Raw genomic sequence first — 22463 nt, 5'->3', positions numbered from 1 at the left:
ACTGCGAGACAGCTGCAGTGGTGGCTCACGGACCGCGATTGGGTCAACGGCAGATCCCTCTCCCTTCCCCAACCGGAGCACGTATTTGTGACGGATGCTTCCCTCCAGGGCTGGGGAGGCCACTTGGGAGAGGCGGAGATCAGAGGCCTCTGGTCTCCGGCGGAGTCCCGGGTCCATATCAGCCTGTTTGAGCTGCGGGTGATTCGTCTGGCACTGAAGGCATTCCTCCCGTCTGTCCGAGGGAGTGTAGTGCAAGTGTTCACGGACAACACCACCGCTATGTGGTACTGCAACAAACAGGGCGGGGTGGGGTCGTGGACCCTTTGCCAGGAGGCTCTGTGCCTCTGGCAATGGCTGGAACATCAGGGCGTGACTCTGATGGTTCAACACCTGGCAGGTTCTCTGAACGAACTCAGCCGACGGTGCTCGATGGATCACGAATGGCGTCTGAACTCGCCACCGAAGAGAACGCGCAATGTCATCAGTTCTCCGCGTTGGAATTTCCAAGGCGGCACTCGCTCGGAGACGCATTTCGTCGTGAGTGGAGCTGCGGTCTGTTGTACGCCTTTCCGCCTATACCACTTCTGCCCAGAGTGCTGAAGAAGATCAAGCACGACCGGGCACGAGTCATCCTTGTAGCTCCGGACTGGGCACGAAGGTACTGGTATCCCGAGCTACTCAGTATGTCAGTCGATCCCCCGGTTCGTCTGCCTCTTCAGGAGGACCTTCTGTCGCAGCAGCAGGGGACGGTCCTCCACCCGAACCTGTCCAGTCTCCACCTCCATGCTTGGAGATTGAGCGGCGACAGTTGAGGCCATTTGACTTGCCTCCTGAAGTCTGTAACATCATTCTGGCAGCCAGGCGTCTCTCCACAAAGTCGGTATACGCCTGCAGGTGGAACAGATTTGTGGCATGGTGCACAGCAAAGGCTGTGGATCCCCTCAATGCCCCTCTTTCTGAGGTTCTCCTCTTTCTTCTCTCTCTTGCCCAGCAGGGCTCTGCTCTGGGCACTGTCAAGGGCTATCTTTCAGCTCTTTCAGCCTTTCTGAGGCTGCCTGACCAACCTTCTTTGTTCAAGTCCCCTATTGTTAATCGATTCCTGAAGGCATCACTCATACCTTTCCTCCTGTTCCCTTTGTGATGCCTCAGTGGGACTTGAACCTGGTTCTTACGTTGCTGATGTGCGCTCCCTTTGAGCCACTTCACAACTGTCCTCTTCGCCTTCTTTCTTTGAAGACTGCCTTCCTGGTCGCCACCACCTCTGCCAGGAGAGTGAGTGAGCTCCAGGCTCTATCTTGTAAGCCTCCTTTCCTTTCAGTCCATCCAGACAAGGTTCTGTTACGGACAAGGCCCTCCTTCCTACCCAAGGTAGTCACGGCCTTCCACATTGGGCAATCCATCACGTTGCCCACCTTCTTTCCGCCTCCGCACCCCTCGAGAGAGGAGGAGAGGCTCCACCGTCTGGACCCAAAACGTGCGCTCTCATTTTATCTGAATCGCACACAACAGTTCCGGGTGGATGATCAACTCTTTGTTGGACACGCGGGCGCTAAGAAAGGGAAAGCGGTGCACAAGCGGACCATCTCCCGGTGGATTATCTTGTGCATCCAGGCATGTTACTCCTTGGTTAAGAAGGAACCCCCTGTTGGGCTGAGGGCTCATTCCACTCGAGCCACGGCCACTACAACTGCCTTGGGCCGAGGTGTGCCCTTGCAGGACATTTGCCAGGCGGTTTCGTGGGCCTCGCTGCACACGTTTGCAAGACACTATTGCCTGGACAGTCAAGTCCGGAGGGACGGCTACTTTGGCCGTTCCGTCCTCCCAGGACTTTCTGGTGTGATTATTGGTTCACAGACCCACCACCACGGGGATGGTATTGCTGGGGTATCTATTCTAAGGTAAGGAATCTATCACTAACGTGTCTCTTTCAGATGCACAAGTTACTGCTTGTGTAACTATATATCTGTAAGAGACATTAGTTAGTGATCGATTCCTTACCGACCCACCCATCCTCCCCGTTCTGCGAGCCGATATCTAGGGTTAAGGTCATTTCCTTTCAGGGCCCTAGTTTCATGGCACCAGTGTTGGTTTTTGGCATGGCTCTGCGCTTCTGGCGCGGAAAAGCTGTGTCTAAGAACTGACATCAGCACGCGGAGGCGGCGTCGAAGTACTCCGACGACGTCATCACGGCACCCACGACGCCGGACGCGGAGCCGCAGACGACGCCTACCGACGCGCAAGGGTACTTACGCAAAAGTTTCCTGATCCAGTCTGACGCCTGGGGATATTCTAAGGTAAGGAATCAATCACTAACTAATGTCTCTTACAGATATATCGATACACAAGTAGTAAGTTGTGCGATAGGTAATACACGGGTTCCAAGCTCTAATGTGATTCTATACACAAATTCGTGAAGACAATCTATTGGGACACCAGGTATACAGAAATTACAGATAGTCAAAAGAAATCATCTGTTTATTTTCATTCTCTTTTTATTCTTTTTCAAAAATTCCCAGCACACGAACTTGCCGACACATGTTTCGTCTTATCCTAGACTTTTTCATTTGGATCTGGAGAATTTGCTATCGCTCACTAGCGCTGTTAGGTGGCGTGTACTCCATTTTGATGACAGAAGGTAAGTCAGTGATGTCTCACTGGAGCCATAAAGCATCCACTTCAATTCCAGTTATTCTTTTTCCCTGCCTTTCAGCATGAGTCTGGAACTTCTCTGTTCACTTTACATGAGGAAAGAGATTTGGCGCCGTGCAGCTGATAATGTTGTCTCATAAAAAAGTCAGGTTTCAATCCCTGTCTAATCCCTGTCTAAAATGTGATGCACAAATCTGCATTAGGGATTCACACAGTAATAGTCTCTGGTGCCTTGGCTCCAGAAAAATTCTTCTTGTCCAAGAGTTTTGGAATCCTAGGGTAATACTCCTCCTGTAACTTCGTCCTAGCCCCAGTCTTTGCTGGAGCCACAGCTAGTGGGACTGTTTTTACAGGCTTCGCCAACTCCGCCTGCGACTTTGATAACCCCTCTGCCGCCACCTTTCTCAGTACTGACACCAGCTAACCCTGAGTTTCTTTCATCTGGAACGGATCCGGAGTCCTTTCTCTACACAATGGTTGATATATTTCAAAGGACAGTTATCCTATCTGGTGTGCCACTTGACTCTACTGGTCCGTTTGAGGCTCCATTCAGCTCCCTTCTGACAACAAGTCCATTGGCTTTGTGTTCGCCGATAGGTAGTATTCAGGAGCTGCCTTTCTGCTACTATTCAGGAGCTGCCTTTCGGCTACTATTCTAGCACCTAAACGGATGCTGGGACTGATACTTATTGTGACCCCGGCACATGTGCCCTAAATAATATTACCACCCCCTCTACTCCCAGTCAAGAGTTGGGTCAAGAAGGGAAATACAAAGGTTTCTAGAGGAAGAATAATATACCCTCTGTGTTTATTGGGACTGTATTAATGAACTGTTTGGCTCAAACTCTGATCAAGAGCAGGCCAGCAGTCAAATAGATAAAGGTTCCTATAGAAACCTTTTAACATTAAGCCACTGACACATCTCCGGAAATAGATTTTGATCCAACTCCTGGACCTGCTCCCTCAGAAGTAGATTATTTTCATATAGCCTTAAAGAAAGTGGCACAGACCCTTGAACTTCCCTTTTCCTCAGTAGAACATTGTGCTAACATTTTAAATGATGTACTTCACACCTCAACTCCCTTGAATGCAGCACTTATCGCGATACTGAAGGTACCCTGGTCATGCCCTACCATTACACCTGTGATGAACAAGGCTATTGCATGAAGACAGAGTCCGCTCCAAATGATCTAGCCTTTCTTTCTCTTCATCTCTCTCCTGAGAGCTTGGTGATTCAGGCTTCATCCAAATTTAAACCTAAATCTGGGGACGATCCCCACACATCCCCAGATAGTCTTAGAAATAAGAGGGAGTAGACAAGACAGTTTTTTCCTCAGGTACTCCAAGGCTAAGATCCCTGTATGCACCTCGACAACTGGCTGATAAATGCCGGTTTGCAGCAACTGGTGTCATTCCACTTGCAAAAGATGACTTTGCTGTTGTTCAACCTGCGATTTTCAATCTTTCGACCCAAGTCTCACCTAGAGCCCTCACAGCACCTCCAGTTCACAGGGGCAATACTGGATACTACTCTACTCTGAGCCTTCTGTCCTTTAAAAAGGATTCTGGACGATTTTAACACGATTCTGATGTTTCAGCCAGGTGCTTGTTTTACAGTACTGATGATTCTGTACCTGTTAGGTCTGCTGGTCTTCTGTATTCTAGTGATCACTTAGTGCCTCAAATCTGTCAAGCATCATCAAGATCATCCTAGTTCAAGCATTTCACAGTAGTGGATACCAGGAGTGGAATAGCTACATTATGTCAGCAACTGCCACCATTACGCAAGTTCATATTTACCCCAATATCATTAATCCTAAACAAATGTTTGGATTTGCCCATTCACTCCTCAACAATTCTTAACGCATTTTTAGATGTGTTTCATTACTAATTATTCCTGAATCGTAGGATAAGATAAATTACATAAGAAGTTGAATTTTGTAAAAAATTGGCTTCATTTAGACAGGAGTAGGGAGACTGGGCTGGTGAGAATCTGCAGGTAGAGCGAGTATACATTAGAAAGACTATTCTATCTATTGTTTGAACAATGGTGTCCACTCCTGTGAAATGCTTGAACTCTGATAATGGTGATAACGCTTGACACATTGGAGGAACTTTTGGCACAGTGGTGAGCAATCTGGTGTAGTAATTGCACTGCCATAATATATTTAATTCATGGCTTTTTTTACCTCATCACTGTTGATGTCGGAGGCTTTATTCTGCAAATAGATTAATATAGCCTCTCTGCATCCAAACTTCCACTCGCTCACTGCAAGAGAGTGCCCTTTTTGACATAGTCACCCCTACTTTTTGCTTACTGGTACTGATGTTGATTGGTAAGTGCACTGGTACCCTGCTAACCAGGCCACAGTGCCAGAGCTCTTCTCATAAAAACAAGACACTTGTTCAGTTGTAACCCAATTGGCAAAGACTTAAGCACCCTGGTTAGCCTCTGATAAATATTAACTATGGTACTCTGGACAGGAATATTAAAGAAGGTCCCTGTGGGCTGCAGCATGTATTAAGCCACCCAAAGGGACCCCCACAAATACTGCACACAGACTGACATGACAGGCTGCATGAGATGGTTCAAGCCATGTTTTGAAAGCACAACATGACACATTGACTGTGTACCATTCTCAAAGACAGTGCATGTACTATATGTAAGTCACCCCTACAGCAGTCCTTAGAGCCCTAAGGCAAGGTGCATTATATTACAATTGAGGCCATACCTACATGAGCAGATATGCCCCGGGGATGTCTAGTTCGATTACTAGATATTGCAAGTAATCAGGGAAGCCATCTTAAAGGTTTGTACTGGGCACGGTCATTTATGAGTGTCCCAGCTACATGATGGCTTCACTGAAACCTATGGTGTTTGGTATAAAACATCTTGTCTTGATAAATATGTACTGATTCAAGTATTGGATTTAGAAAGACATGCATCCAGAGGGCACCTTAGATGTACTGAAACCTACAAGGCCTCTAGTGTGCTGGCTGACTGGTATAGTCCTGCCTGCCACCACAGGCGAGTTTCTGACCCCCTGGAGGTGAGAACCTGTGCTCTCAGAGACTAGAAGCAATGCTTGCTCTGGAGGGAGATGTTCACACCTCCTTCAGCAGGATGGCTAGTGATTTAGCATATCAGGGCCAGAGGCTTCTAAGTCACTGCTGCCATGGATATGTGACTCTGGTTTTCACCCAGTTCTGGTGAACGCTACCCCCTTCCCTGAGGACCATTTGGCGCCAGAGCAGGCAAGAACATTGGTTGGGCACACCCCTAAGGTAGGCCACCTGAAGAGGACAGTTGAGGAAGGGTTTCACCATATTGATTTTGGTGAAACTAGGAACTCTGGGTCAGGGTTATGCCCACTCTCCACAGGAAGTGGTCATATCAGGGTGTTGTAATCCCGGGGGAAAGTAGCCCATTGGCTACTAGCCTACACTCTCTTAATTGCCCCTAAATTCAGTATTTAGAGGTGCTCCTGACACCAGGAACTCAGATTAGTCTACTAGGAACTGAAGGAAGGACAAAAAAGAGCCAAAGTCATGAGAGCAGAGGTCCTGCTCCAAAATTAACTTAAAGCCCTGCCTGGTTGCTTGCACCACGAAAATCATAAACATCGACTCGTCCAAAAGCTGAACAGCCTCCCCAACTCCCTGGAGGACTGTTCCACCTTCAACAACCAAGCAGCATCTCCCTTAGGGCGGAGGCCGCTGCAGGCACTGACTGCACTTGCCCGGTACTTTGACTTGCTCTCCATCTGGCCCACCGAGGGTGCCGCTCACCAGTAAGAAGTCTTGACTGCTCCAGGAGGTCAGATTTGTCCCTGTGCCAAGTTGGGAGAACCAGGCCCACCAGGAGCCTTCCAGCACCAATATCCTGGGTACCTGAGCATTTGCCACATCCAAGGCTAGTTGTGTGTCCAGCCTGGGCACTACTGATGCCAAAGCTGACCTGCTGACGAGGGACTTCAGAATCACTGAGGTACAGTGTTCAAGGAGCAGGCCTCAAAACGGTTATTCAAATATTTTCTATTACTGTAAAAATGTATATTTCAAAAAGTTACTACCTGATTCTGATGATCTTGGTGTTTCATTTTTTCTAAATAGTTTTTTGATTTCCTTCTTGGGTGTAAATCAATAAGGGTCGTCTGTACTTTGTTTGGTGTGCCCTTACATTGGCACTTAGCCTTAAAAAGCTGGCTTCCTGTACTCACCCCTTCATTCAGCTCTCAATCCCTGAACCCATTTATTAAATAATTAATTCATTCAATGCCCATCCATTCACCCAACTCTTACCCATTATCAATGCACATAGTTACACACATACATCCAACTGCTGGTTCATTGATGAACACACCTATCCGTACGACCTTACACACAAACTCGCCAATCAAAAAAGATGCATGTTAACCTATAAAATAATCCAGATGTATTGGCATGCCGAGCATACTTAAGTTTGTGTCAGCCGTTAAGTGTCGTAGAAACATAATTACAAATTAATGTCTTCTATTGAGGTGCAGAAAAAGAAATGACAGATTTCCAACACTAAGTCTCCTTGTGTAGTCAGTCTTTCAAATTCAAGCTGTTTTTTTTTTGTTTCCTGCATATATCATTTAATGTTTATTGTTTACGTATTAGGTTTGATGGATTTGGATAAAAACTTTTCAGAAGAGTCACTTCAAGAATTACAGACTTCTGATTCTGAAGGCAGCTGTGCTGGAGCCGCAAGCCCCAGAGACTTGCAGTCACCTAACTTTCTAAGCACAGTTTACCATGATAAAATGGAGGTCTGATATTTTCATTTTTATTTACATGTCTATTATCAATATGCTTTTTCATTTTTTAAAGTAAAACAGAAATGATTAAATAACAAGTCTGATACAACTGGAAACCTATTAACGAGATGTTGACGATAATGAGGTTAAAATAGATCTGCAAAGTGTGTTAGTTGTAAATAAGGCTCATACATGTGTTTCTAATGGATACTTATTTCCGCTGGCTCCTCATCATGAACCATATTCAGTCTTCATAGTGGATTCGGACAATTTTAAAAATCTTCACCTCTGCTTTTGTGGTGCTCTTGAGTATCAGTCTTACATCAAGGTGAGAACACATTGGATGTGACGAGGCAGGGCAATAAAGCTGAAAAACAGTCTCAGTGACATTGTTCCTGTTATTGTTGCTTGCTGTAGAGAAAAACTGACACAGAGTATGCCATGTCCTTTCACAAGCATAATTCAACCATAGTTATTCAAAGAAAGTAATAGGTGTTGCAGGTCATTCTAAACTTTAATGAAAAACTGCCCAGACACAATCTGATAACTGTGCCTCTTTTTTTAGGTCGAGCCTAGAGGCAGCGCACATGCACTACTCGCTCTGTGAGACTGCTATAGTAAAGTATGGGAGAGAAGCCACAAACGGAGAGATGGGGCAGTGGACCTTGTGTCGGGCATCATTAAGTCTCTGAAAATGGCTGGAACATAGGGGATATTCCAGATGGTTCACTCCCTGACATTTAGAGCAGAGCATACAAACTCAGCTGGCATTGTCTAGCGAATCACAAATGGCACAACCAGAGGTGGTGCAAGATCCCTTTCATAAATGGGGAGAACCTTTACACCATCTATTTGCCACTGAGAATGTGCAGTGTTCTCACTTTTGCAATTTTGAATTTCTGAGGCGTCTCCCCTTAGAGTGGAACCATTGACACCAGTACACCTTCCACCTGATACCTCTCCTACCCTGAGTTCTGAAGAAGATCAAGAATGACCGAGTCCAAATCAGCCTAATGGCAAGGAGAGTGTGGTATCCCGAACTCTTGGGCATGAGCATCTGCCCTCCGATCAGGCTGACTCTTCAGGAGAAGTCTGTGAAGTTTTTCTTCCCCCTTAGACGGGGCTAAGCTTCTCCAGTCCTTTGTTAATCCTGTTAATCACTTGTCAGCCAACACTGCATATTTCTTTGGTTCCAACTCTGTGAGATATGACAGATATTGCCAACGTGAGGTTGAGCGCTCTTTCATGAGTTGCTTTTAACCATCAACTAATTCAGAGCATGAACATTCTTAGCCTCGATATCTCTGCATTACTCATTCCAATCACAAAGTACTCAGTGAAACCAAGTCTCAAATAGTACACCATCTGTCTGCTTATTGTCCATAAACCGTAGCAGGTATTGAGTTAACTTCTGACCAAACCTAATCAGAGCTTCCTTCATCACCCCTACACAATTTTGTCAGCTGCATGCATCCTTCCAGTGACTGCTGTTCCTTACACAGGTAACTGACTTGTGAGATTTGCTGCAGTAGACATCTCATCCTAAGCCTGAGCCTCAGAAGTAATTTCACAGCTCACAAACCATTCCAAAATATCTTGTCCTTCTACAAAATGTCCACTGGCTCTTTTTGAAACCTTGGTAAGAACTCCTGAAGAGTTTGGAGTGGAGTTGTTTTCCCCAGATATACCTGTCTCTGTTGTCATCCTAAATTGTTCTTTCTCTAGAGCTATCCCCTCTCTCTCTAATTCCCTCTCATTTTCCATTTCTTACCTTTCTCTTTTCTTACATTTCCCTTTCCTGCTCTTCAAGCTTCCTATTTTTGGTTCTTTACTCTAACGCTTGTGCAGTTGTAGTTTTCTTTTACACAGTAAAAAACATGAACCACGGATTATTGATAATACCTTGGCTACCTGAATTATTTTCCAGGCATAGATAGAACTTAGTGTGATCAACATGCATCTGTAATTGCAGACAGTGAATATACATTCTATGTACAAGTGGGCACATAAAAATGTTAAATAGAATGGGTGAAGGTGAACCCCCACGGAGCACATTTTTCTTCTGAAACCCCGTAAAGTTTATGGTTTAGCTGACTCAATCTTAATTTGTTGACTGAGATCACCGAAACCTGGGCTAAGGAACACTCTGGCCCGACCTAGCCGATGCTGTTCCCCCATGCTACACTATCCATAGACATGACCGACCCAGCAGCCCTTGTGGCTAGAGACTTTCTCAACTGCACCCTCAACCTGCTGGTGGGAGCCCCGGTTCGCTTCTAGAAGCGGCCATCTCCGGTAATAAATCTGGAGAGTACTGCAAATTCTCTGGCCTTCTGGTTTTCAACCTCCGGGGTCCAGGGCTAATTTTCTTTGTACATGGGGCCAGACTCTAGAACCTTTTGCTATCATGGCACAATATACAATTCTTGGGGATTTCAATTTCCATCTTGAATGTAACCTGGACACTGATTCTGTACACTTTCTCAACCTCATGAATTCCATTGGCTTTGAGCAACTTATTCACTTCCCCACCCACATGGCCGGCCACATCCTGGACGGCATTTTTGTCAACCACAGTAATCTTAGTATCAAGGCTGTCCTGCCTCTTAGCTGGGTTGACCAAGGGCTGGTTGAGTTTGATGTCACCTTTCCCTCTCTCTCTCTAAGGTCACGTCTAATGTACCCCCCAACAATATATTATTAGAAGAATACATAAGGTCACAGCCACGGACTGTAAGGAGGCTCTGACCTTAACCCCAGCCAGTAGCCCCACAGCTTATCCTACAATGGCATAGGGTTTCCGTGACTGGATTACCAACGCTTTGGACACTGTCGCTCCTGTCCTATGCTGTATTACTAAGAGAGCCAAACCCTCAGCCCCGTGGTTCTCAGATGAAATTAGGACTCTTGGACAGCTCTGTCATTGGCAATAATGGAGGTGGCGGGCGGCCCCTTGCCTTCAGGAAAAAGTGATACAGAGATCCTTGCTGAAGGACTATATGCGTGCCATCTTCCAGGCGAAATCCCAATATTTTACTGACCAGATTAGGTCAGCCGATAATTCATCTAGCACGCTCTTCAAAGTCATCCGAAAAATTACTGAACACCCAGGAGCACCACTCCTGATTCCTACCCAAGACTTCTGTGATGACATAGCCCACTAGATTCAAAAGTACTTTATTCGGTTATAAAAGCAAAATAACCATAAAAGTAGCATGAAAGGTACAATTTACAAGGGGTCAAGTAAACATTTTAAAAATCACAGAAAAAAGAAGACAACAAAATAAAGTTCATGTGTACAATATAGAAAATTAATCGATTTGAATTGATTTACGACACTTAAAAACTGATTTTAACAGTTTCCATTTTCTGGCACTCTAAAAACGCTAGGCGACATCTATATACATTTAAGTCTTTGAGGATAGGGATGATAAGTTTCTTTCGGAAGAGAGTATAAAATTTACAGAAAAATAATATATGTATATCGGATTGTTGGGATACATCATCACATGGACAAAGACATAGATCCCTCGACCAACAATTCATCACGGGGAACGATAATGTCCTAAAAACAATATTAAATCTAAATCGGGTCAAAAGGAAGCGTTCATGATTGGACATATACAATGATAAATATGGCTGCAATTTCTCTCCGCATAAAATGTCCTGGTGGGCAGAAACAGTCTTTTTTCTCGCCTCCTCTATATGTCTCTTTTCCCTGAGGTACGCCATACACAGATTTTTCAGGTCTCTTCTAGATATGTATTCCATTGATTGTGGGTCCTCAAAGTATTGGGGGCAACTTAATTTTTCAAGAAAGTTTCTGACGTAGCATATCCATTTAAAGTCATTGATGTTGTCCAATGCTAAAATGTCCTTTAAAATAGCCCGGTTAACAACACATTCATCATTTGTCCAAACCCTATGCCAAAGTAGGATTGGCTGAATTTTAATAATGTCAGTAACGTAAGGTGTTCCCAATTCAGCATGGCATATCATTGTTGCAGTACTTTCGGGCACGGACAGAATGTGACATAAAAACTTATTTTCCATGGTTTGAATTGAGCTAATATTTGAGTAACCCCATAATCCTGCACCATAGGTGACTACAGATATACAAGTCGCATTATAAACAGTTAAAATCTCCTTTATGGGTTTTTTCCCTAGTTTTTTCATAAAGCATTTTAGGGCCATAATAGTCTTAGAAAATAACAAAGATCTAGCATGGATTGCAGTAGTCCATGAGCCGCTTTCATGAAACAATATCCCCAGATATGGGAAGGTGGGGGTCCTTTCTAAGGGATTGGAGTTTATAAAAATTGGCTTCAGATGCTTGCTTGTTCTTGACCCACAGTACATAGACAAAGTTTTAGAACAATTGATTTTCAGATCTAAACCAAGCATAAAACTATTAAAGGATGTGACCAAAGTTTGTAAAGCCATTGGGGTGCGTGCCATCAAGACAGCATCATCAGCGTACATCAGTGCAGGGACAGGCCTACCTCCCACCATAGGCATGTCCCTGCCCTCATGCACGAGGTGCTTCTCCATTCCATTTATATATAACAAAAATAAAAATGGGGCTAGGACGCACCCTTGGCGCACACCCCGACCAATCTCAAATTGTCTGCTGCATTCACCATTATTCCCATATCTGACACTTGCGGTGGCCCTGGAATATAAGTCTCTCAAAAAGCATATGATGGCATTGTCTACCCCCAATTCGGCCATAATTGACCATAATTTAGTGTGTGACACACAGTCAAAAGCTGATGATAAATCAACAAATGTGAGGTATAGACGTTGTTTTTTGACCTTTATATACTTCTGTTGCAAGGTGAAAAGATTCAAACCTTGCTCTATGGTCCCTAGACCCTTCTGGAACCCAAATTGAAAATCGCTTAACACCCCATCATCCTCAGCCCAGCTTTGCAATTTAGCTAAAATCACTCTCCCCAAAATTTTTATGGAGGAGTCCAATAAGGAAATTGGCCTATAGCAAGTACAACTTAGCCTATCCCCTTTTTTAAAAATTGGGACTATTACCGATGTGAACCAAGTAGGAATTGGACTATTTGCCAAAGCGGCATTGAAGAGCTGAACTAGCAGTGGCCCCCATAGTTCGATGTTAGCCTTATAGAGGTCAGCTGGTATGCCGTCTGGTCCAGCCGCCTTGCCCCCCTTAGTCGCCTTCAGGCTCGCAATAACTTCAGGAAGGGTTACAACCAGGGTTCTAGATGTATCTAAATTTAGCGACCCTGTGTCCTGGCCTATTTCAGGGGTTAGTTCCACAACCTTATAAAGGGAGGAAAAGTGAGCCACCCACTCATCTTCTGAAACGGCGATTTCCATGCGTGCTTTTTGTTCGTGTAGGAGGGGGGTGTTAATAACCCTCCAAAAAGCAGCCGGATCTTTTGATTGTGATGCCGCACATAAATTGTCCCAAGCTTCCCTTTTTATCGAGGCCTTCCTGTCCTTCAATGCTGCATTATAATCCCTCCTTGCAATTCTAATTAGGATTACATCCCGTGGTCTTTTATGAATTGTGTGTCTAAGCTTTGTTAAGGCTTTAGTGCACTCTCTATCAAACCATTTCCTATTGGACTTTAGGGAAATTTTCCTGGCAACCCACAGTGCTTCCTTAATTGTACTAGAGATGATATTAAAATGGGTTATTATTTCGCTGCTCTCTGCATATTCATCTAAACAGATCGAAAAACTACTCATGCATTTACTCAATATTTTAAGCAAAAAATCATCCGGAACCACTCTACTCCATTTAAGGTTATAACCATTTTGGGTGCCCAACTTCACGTCCTCAACTATTTGGTTGGGACATTCTCTAGTATCGGTTACAACAAATAAATTCTCCATTTTTAATACCTGTGGCAGGTGGTCACTCAGTGGTAAGTCCATGATTTTCGCACTAATCATTCTACTCGCAGAGCTTTGTGTACATAAACTAAAATCAATAATAGATGAGGCCCCCGCCCAACAAAGGTTGGAGCAAATGTCGTTGGATGATGTGCTAATTCATTTGAAAACCCAAAATTAAAATTAAAAATCATCTTGTTTAATGAGTCACCTACTAGGGTATGTTCAAAATGCGTCAGGTTGACATCTTGTTCCAGCATTAAACCGCAGATACCCTTTTGGCCCTTTTTGCAAAGAGTGCAATTAAAATCACCCCCCCATAATAACATAACTTCGCCCCTTTTACTCGTATCAAGTTCGTATTGCATATCTGAAGTTAGTGTAGCAAGTACGTCCTTAATCATGCTACCTGAACAGTTATTATAAAAATTAAAGAGAACCATCTTTGGACCCTTCCTTGTGTCTATCACTATTTTTTGATAGTAACTGGATCCAGGGGAAAAGGAAATTGTATCATAAACTAGAAGATTGGATATGTATACAGTCAACCCTCCCTTAGGTCTTCCATGTACTCCACCCACCGCGGGGGTAAAGTAAGCTTTATAGCCATTAAGATGTATCGGCGTGGTGGCCCAAGTTTCTTGAAGGGCTAAAATTCCCACGTCGGTAATGGCCTCGTCCCAGGTTGGATTGGTAATCTTCTGTTTTAACCCTGCCACGTTCCAAAAGACCACCTTGCAATAATCTTTTGCTGCGGGTAGAATGTCTATAATGTCATCTAGTTGTCCGACCTCGCTCCCTTGTATGATCTCATCCCCCACTTGAGTTTCTGGGGTTTCCTCAGACCCCAAACAACTTGTAAGACCCAAGTCCACAGGTTTATTAGACATCCGGGCATCTTCCTTGATCTTGGGGAGTCAATCCACCGCTTCCAAACAATCAAACCGGTTGTAACATGGAAAAATCGGAGGAAATTGCAGATTGCCTGCCCATCCTGGGTCATAACCTTGTGGGCGAAAGTAAGGAGGCCTCCCTTTGTATTTCACAATGTTCCAGCCATCATCATGCCTCCCATTCCACTGTGTATTATGGTAGTTATTATCAAAAGCCTGACCATTATTACCACCATGGTGTCGATTATCCCTGGTCCAACTCCACCTATTATCCGGGTGTTCACCCTCAGGGTAGAAATAGGATAATGCCCTAGCCACAATGGACAGACCATAATTTCTTGGAGGCCTCGTTGTGATGAATTCAGCAGTGCGTGGGTTCTCAAATGTTATCACCACGCAATCACCGTGTGTCCTTTTTTTTTATTGTACCCCACCCAAGGAGCCCTTTCAACCATCAGAATGTTACTTTTGAAGGCTGGGGGGAGAGGGTAGTTATCATTAAGCCAATGTATTGTTTTATTTACAAGTCCCCCGTTATTTTCATTTGATTTGGTATCTGGTTGAGGGACTCCGGTAAGGACCACAACGTATGGTGAGGCTTCTGGAGGTAGATGTATGTTTCTGCGCGACTCCCTCTTTTCTGCGTTATCTTTGTCCTGTTGTAATTTGGGAGTTTGTATGAGTGGCGCTACTTTGTCGGTTGTGGTTGGGTTTTTAGATGTTGGTATGGGTTTTGGAGGTAGATTAGTGGTGGGTTTTGGAGGTAGATTAGTGGTGGGGTTTGGAGGTGGATTAGTGGTGGGGTTTGGAGGTGGATTAGTGGTAGCGATGCTTTTAGCAGCTATGGATGGTCTATTCGTAATCGTTTTTTTTTGTGGAACTTTATTGTTTAAATTGAAGCTAGGGGCACTAATATCTTTGTGGATATTATTCAGTATTGTTTCCAGACATCGTAGCCTAACCTCAATCGGTTCTAAGAGGATTTTTAACATTTCAAAGATGTTATTATTAACCATGACTAGGCTATTACTGTCCTCACTCCCTCTGGCTTGATTATCAACTACCCCACTTAGTTCCAAAATCCCCTCCAAACTACTATCCAAGACAGTTTCATCTGGCAGACTTAGTGTTATGGCCACACTTGCCTGGGGCCCACCCGTGATGTCCTCGATATGAGTCTGGGCATCTAAGTTGGTGCTCATGTTCAGAGGAACCGGATCCAACAGAGTTGGGTCGTGGTTTTTACCAGTCTGGGCTTTTTTCCCTTTTCGAGTAGTTGTTTTAGTGGGCTTTTGTTTATTACTCTTTTGTTTAGGGATAGCCCCCTCTTTCCTGCCCCTTTCAATTAAGGTACTAACTGTAGTTTCATTCTCGTTTACAGCCGTGCCATTTACCACCAATAGGAAGAGATTAGATGTCGCCTCCAGGCCTTCCTGGGAGGCTGGTATGTCACATCCCCCGTCCTTGTGTACCATTACAAGTGTGTTTGGAGCAGATGGACCATTAGGAGTGCAAGCTTGTGCAATATAGCCCAAAGAGGAACGCTTTGCCATGGCTAAATCTTGGGACACCCTTCTGTCCATCAGTATGATCCCTTCATCAATGAGGGCATGTGTACGCACAATAAAATCGTCTAAGGTACCAGTCAATTTCTTTACCCCAGCAGCTGCCATGCTTCTGGTCTCTGGGTGGTTCATGGCAAGGCCAATAAATATCCCACTGTAAAGCAGGAGGAGGTTACGGCCAGTTACCGGTACCAATCTCAGTACATCAAGGTCTTACGGGATCACAACGGTGTGTTACGGCAAGGATTTAGCCAACTTACAGTTATGAAGTCTCGGTGTCCTTTGGCTACTCACAGTCGAGCAGAGTGTCTGGCACAGGCCAGGCTCCTCGGGCCTCCTCGGGCCTAAGAGGGCCCGCCCTTTGCCCGGGCTTCGCCCGGCGCCGCCCGCGCGCGTCCCGCGATGCGTGGGTGCGGACGCGCTTTGAGGGCTGGCGCCGGCGCGGTGGTGACGTTGCTCCCGTAAGGTTACCTGGGAGTTGTAGGCGGCGGTAGTGGAGCCGCGATGCTGTTCCCCCCACGGGGCTGCGGCCAACCAACAAGCCGCTCCCCCCACGGCGCTGCGGCCGCCGGTGCAGCAAGGGACCCCGAAGAAATGGCCCAGAGTCAGCCGCTCCCCTCACGGCGTCCCAACAGAAAGGTGAGCGCGTCCCGCAAAGCCTGGGCGCGGGCGCGCCCCGAGGGCTGGCGCCGGCGCGGTGGCGACGCCGCTCCCGCAAGGCCACCCGGGAGCTGTAGGCGGCGGCAGCGGAGCCGCGACGCTGCTCCCCTCACGGGGCCGCGGTCAACCAACAAGCCGTTCCCCTCACGGCGCTGCGGCCGCCGGTGCAGCAAGGGACCCCGAAGAAATGGCCCAGAGTCAGCCGTTCCCCTCACGGCGTCTCGGCAGAAAGGTGAGCGCGGCCCACTACTTTCAGGAGAAAGTCTTGAAAACTTTTCATAAGTTCTCCCTTTCCGAGGATAGCAAGCCTGCCACAGATTGCGCTTTGACACACCTACCTGGTACGCCTAGCTTGGCACTGTTTCCAGCTATCACAGTCTCTTGCACTAAGGATCTCCTACTTGGCCTCTAGTCCGAGTCTCCTATTGATCCTTGTAGGGTTTCCACACTTAAACTTGCGCCCAAACTTAAAGCTGAGTTCCTGTGCAAAGTTTTTAATAACATTCTTCTATCCGGACCCTATCCAAACATCTGAAAGGAAGGCCACGGTCTCACCCCTCCTTAAGAAGCCTAATGCTGACCCTTCAGAGCTGAAAAACTACAGGCATATTTCCCTTCTCCCCGCCCCTGCCAAAATGCTCGAAAAATGTATTAATATTGAACTCATGAAATTCATTGAAACACACAACATCTTGGATAGCTCCCAGAACGGGTTTCGGGCAGGGCACAGCACTGAATCCGCCTTGGTTGCAGCCTCCAACTGTATCCACATGCATTCGATCAGGGCGGATCAGCGGTGTTGATCCTGCTGGACCTCAAAAGCGGCGTTTGACATCATTTCCCTAGTTTGCATGTTTCAGTAACTGCAGGATGTTGGTGTCAGTGGGAAGGCCTTAAAGCTCCTCCCCTCTTTTATGCACGACAGAACCAATGTAGTCAGTTACAGTGGGTTCAAAGCCAAGTCCTTCAGTCTTTCTTGTGGGGTCCCCTAGGGCTCTGCACTTAGCCCCACTCTTTCCAATCTTTATGTGACCCCCTTGGCCTCACTGGGGAAATCTTTAGGCTTCCAGGTCCTCTCCTATGCGGATGACACGCAAATCATTATATCCATCTCTGATGATTTGCAGCTGGTTGCTCAAAGGTTTAACATATGTATGACCAGCATAATACGCTGGATGAAGGACAACTCTCTTAAACTTAATACGGAGAAAACCGAAGTTTTGGTTTTTGGCCCTCAATCTGGTCTGCCGCCTGGTGGCCTGAAATCTGTGGCCCTCTTCCGGTCCCAGTGACAGCTGCCAAAAACCTAGGAGTTACCTTGATAAGGGCCTGTCTTTCGATGCCAAGGTGAATCGCACAGTTAGAACCTGTTTCCATATTCTTAATATTCTTAAGAAAGTGCTGCCATACATTCCCTCAGATCTTCATTGGCCCACTATCATTGCCCTAGTCACTTCTCGCCTTGATTATTGCAATGCATTATACCTCAATGTCAGCAAAGGCTCCCTGAACAAGCTGCAGGTAGTGCAAAATGTTACGGTAGGACTTATACTGAACATCCCCAAACATCAGTCCATCAGAGAAGGAATCTGTGCCTTGCATTGGCTTCCGATCAGGAAGAGCATTACCTTTAAGGCTCTGACTTTGGTGTACAAGGCCATGCATGGCACTGGATCATCTCACCTTGAAACCTTATCCACTGGTACACCCGGGGCAGAACCTTGAGGTCCTCCACTCAGAAGAAGCTTGTCTTGCCTAGATTTCGTCGCTCCAGGTGGGGTGGCCGCTCATTTTTTGTGGCGGCCGCCAGACTCTGGAACACTTTGCCTCTTTCTATCAGCACAGCAAACTCACTTGCATCCTTTAAGAGGATCTTAAAGACCTGGCTTTTCTCCTTGTAGGTGGTGAATGCTTGCTTCCCCTTTGTTCCGCCTAGCTCCTTGACACATTCCTGGTTTAGCGCGCTCTACACATTCCTATCCTATCCTATCCTTGAAGGAACGATATGATCAATTTTATTACTTTTCCTGATATTTCTGTTTGGTCTTTCAGTCCTCCAAGCAAAATATAATCCGCTGAGGGGCTGCAGAGAATTATGGAGCATCAGAAGTGCCTGATGACCTTCATCCAGGGAGATGTGATGCTTTGCAATACTGTTTGGCCCACTTTTAATAGGCTGATTCGTGGCTGGCAGTATCTGAATCAACTATTATTTCAGATTACCCTAAAGTTGTTAGATTTCTTCAAGTTCTACAATTTTGCTAGGTAGTAGGGGGTTGGGATGCCCTTGTAGTAGCACCTTGAGGTCTATCAATGTCTACCTGAGGAGGGAGGTGCTAAATGATGATTCCACTCCACTTTACTAACCACTGGGTAGAGTTAACAACAAGCACTGGAGATGGGGTTCTTAGATTTCTGTAGCATCATCTGCTCATGGGGTGCACCCATAGAATCGTATTGATAGCCTTAAAGAGGGTTGAAAATTAGATGACCAGAATGTGCCTGATTCCTGGATGCAGGACCTTAAAACACACCCACCTTGGAAGAGTAACACTGGCTCCCTGTGAGTGTGAGAATTAGACCAAAGCTGTCAATGCTGTGCACAAGGGGTGTTCTGTAAAGAGTCAGGATATTCATAAGAATACCCCATTTCATGCCCAGCAGATCCCTTTTCTTGGTGACAGCACACATCATTAATCTACAAACCTTCACCTGGATTAAGCATGGATACATGCCCTCAGGAAGCCACTGATCTCAAGCAATGGGACAGGATCAGACTAAACTTGTTTCAGGAAGCTAGAGTAATTGGCTCATATACAAACTCTGCTGCTCTGTAGTAACCAGTAAGAAATGCCCAGAACCAGCTTTTTTATAAATATCAGTTTCCTAATAAAGCATAACAAATCCATTTCCCTTTAATGGATTTTCTCTGAGAATGTAAGAGGCGTTGTCACTCATATTTTTTGTCCTGGAGCAATTTTGTGTGACATAAGGAGCCCACATTTCTGTGTGCCCCTTCTGTCATACCCATGATCAGGCAAAAAGTTGCTACTCATGCAGTACAAAGAGCATTACTTGTGAATAGTTCTTTGTAAATGAATCAATACCATGGCCCAGTGACTGCACCTTTTATAATCAATAATCTCTGCAAGGACAGAAATTTCCTGTAGGTACATGCTAAGAGTGCAATTCCTTTGTTGTGGCATACGCATAATGTGCATCCCTCCCAGCGTGCCCTTTGGGAGATGTCCCAGATGATCTTGCTGATGATGGTAATCAAAGTGTATCTCTGCCCTTAAAGGAGTCATAAAAGTGTAGCGAGTCTGTCACTCTCCCCACCATTGTGGAGGCCTTCATGGTCCTCTTGAATGGTAGGGTAAACCGCAAACACTCAATACAACACAATCTTTTATGCAGTGCACATCACTCGGGGAGGGAGATGTGTATGCACATGTGCTGAAACCATGGCCATACTGTGCTTCTTTAGTCTGACCTCTGTAAAAGCAAATTAATCACATTCATACAGTCCAGCCAAGAGAGTTGCTTTTTCGCTGTTTGTTTTAATGATGGAATTGTATTTGGCTGTAAGTCTTAAATATCACTGGTAGGATGAAATTGTAAACCTTTTGTGACTCTTATTACATGTGCTTTATCGACTCCATTGCATTCTAAATTGTTTGAATAATTTGCATATTGTATTTACCCATGCAGATTAAAGGCAAAGTTTGTGTCTTGAGTCCCCAAAATGAAAATCCTAATTTGGAACTGAAACTATACGTAAAGACACCAGCAACTAAACAATCTACCCCGCTGTCTGTACCTGGTAACCAAAGTGGATCTCTAAACTCCGGTAGTTGGATAGCCTCCTCATTCAGGTATTTGTATTTTCATATTCTGCCATTGTTTTGCTTACAAACACAATAATGCTATGAGTAAAGCATTTAAATATATTAAAGAAATAACATATTCTTTATTACGTAAAAAATAAATTCTAACTGTTTTATGTAACTGTGTCTCAAGGGATGAGCATTATCACTAAGATTTCATTTAATAGTTGGATTTATTTGGATACTTCCTCCCACAGCTTCCTTGCTTTTTTAATATCCCTAGGCACCAAACTGAATGCTTAAATTCACACAGATGTGATTGCCAGTGCCTCCAAGTGGCTCCGTAGCATACCATAAGGCTCCAGCCATACCCATGTATCACTTCTGGATGCAATACCACAGGCTTGTATAAGGTACCACTATGCTCACTGGCATCAGTTTACTTTTTTGATCCCTTTCAGACTCACACTCTGAGCTCCCTCTAAACTGCAGACTCTACCAAATACTTTTTTTTTCTTTAACAAAGTGAGCAGAGTGCCAGCTGCTCCTAATGGGTTGATATACTAATGCTTTTGAGACCCTTTCACTCGGGTACAACCTGCTGAACTGGAGGACTTGGGCGACACGCTTGCACAAGCCATTCAGGATGGCTGGTATGCGGCAATATTCACAATTTGGTGTGCGTTAGATACTACCCATTTCCTTGGTCTGGAAATTGGCACTCATACCCTTCGATGGTGCTCGCCTCTATTGCGAGAAGGCAGATATATCCCTCAAGTGCTTAATATACAGCAAGGTCGCAGCACACTCTTTGAACCGTCTGTTCCAATGTGTCAGCCTCACCAGCAGTTTGACCCCGTCCGGGGTTATGGTAGGGACTTCCTTGTACTGCGACCACTCACCCATACAGTCAGCCCAGCAGACCCTACAGCCATTTTGTGGATGAGGCCACGTCACGCACATACAGCATGGAAAGGAGTAGTGAGCAGACCAATACCCAGCCCCATCAGCTGTTACAACTGTAGAGCCTCTTTAATGTGTCCTTCCAGACACGCAGCAATCATCCCAAACCAGTGCAAATTGTCTGTCAGTGTTGTGCCCTTCCATTTTTTTACACCCCACCACTCCTTTCACCATCCTCAGGATGGCTGGCAGAGGACCATCTGTCGGTATTACCGTAGGAACTGCAGGCCCTTCTGGCCAAAGCGCCATAGAGCGGATGGGAGCATCAAAAGTGGGAAATGACTGTTACTCAAGATGCTTTCTGGCTTAAAGACAGGGGCCTCTCTTACATACTAGACCTTAACCTTCACAATGCCTTTCTGCAGAGGTACTAGTTCAAGATGATCATCTTGGCTAAGGTCTTGTCTGCCCTTCACACTTGAAAGTGGCTGGTAGCATTGCAATAGCAGGGTGCTTATTTTCACATATCTGTCTTGCAGGGCCACAGGCATTATCTGTGATTCACAGCAGGGCAACAGCATTTTCAGTTTGCTGTGCTCCTTTTTGGCCTCAGCAATGCCCCTCGGTGTTCATGAAAATGATAGCGATGGGCGCAACACATATTTGTAGGTCAGGAGCTCAGTCTTCCCCTAATGGCTGTCTGCTGAAGGTGGGCTCACCCCTGACAGTCGTTCCCCCACCTCCAGACTATGGCGAGTCTCTTAATATCATTGCATGATCAATATCAATATGCCAAAGTCACACCTGACTCCTTCTCAGAGTGCAGTTCCATGCTGTCCTTCCCAAGCAGAGACCAAGGCATCTGATAGAGACTTTTAGGCACTGGTTCCTTAACTTAGAATTTTCATCAGGCATCTGACTGGAACTGAAATTGTTTCATGAGCAGTACCCATGCATGCCCTCTAGGTGGAGTTGTTCAGCTCTGCATGGTGTCGTCTGTGTTAGAAGTGACGTGCACAGTGCCTATATAGGCGCCACCCCAGCACGCAGACGTACGTCCTTTTATTTCCTCACCAGTCAGTGCAGATCTGGCGAGAGTTATCCCCAGTCACTTTTTTACTGTCTTTTTAGGGTCGAGCATGTGTCTCGCTGGCGAGACACTATTGTATGTAAAAAGGGCTTGGAATCCTGCCCCTTGCTTACCATTTGTTGGGGATGTATGTCGTTACAACGCATACTTTTACTCCGCGTACCATTACAACGCGGTATTTACAACGCATACCGCTACAACGCATAGCGCTTTGGGGTGCT

The 22463-nt window shown here is 45.5% G+C and overlaps 1 protein-coding gene across 1 annotated transcript in view; it reads left to right on the top strand.

Annotated features, from left to right (window-relative positions):
- IBTK (inhibitor of Bruton tyrosine kinase) overlaps positions 1 to 22463 on the top strand; it is a 732550-nt gene that overhangs the window by 503605 nt on the left and 206482 nt on the right. The window contains exons 24-25 of the mRNA XM_086926550.1: positions 7294 to 7442; positions 20134 to 20297. Coding sequence (XP_086782676.1) covers positions 7294 to 7442; positions 20134 to 20297 — 313 coding nt within the window. The remainder of the gene's footprint in view (positions 1 to 7293; positions 7443 to 20133; positions 20298 to 22463) is intronic.

Source organism: Lissotriton vulgaris, chromosome 6, assembly GCF_964263255.1.
Source record: "Lissotriton vulgaris chromosome 6, aLisVul1.2, whole genome shotgun sequence".
NCBI classification, from domain to species: domain Eukaryota; kingdom Metazoa; phylum Chordata; class Amphibia; order Caudata; family Salamandridae; genus Lissotriton; species Lissotriton vulgaris.
The sequence above is the reverse complement of the archived record's forward strand: the minus strand, read 5'-3'. Positions and strand labels throughout refer to the sequence as shown.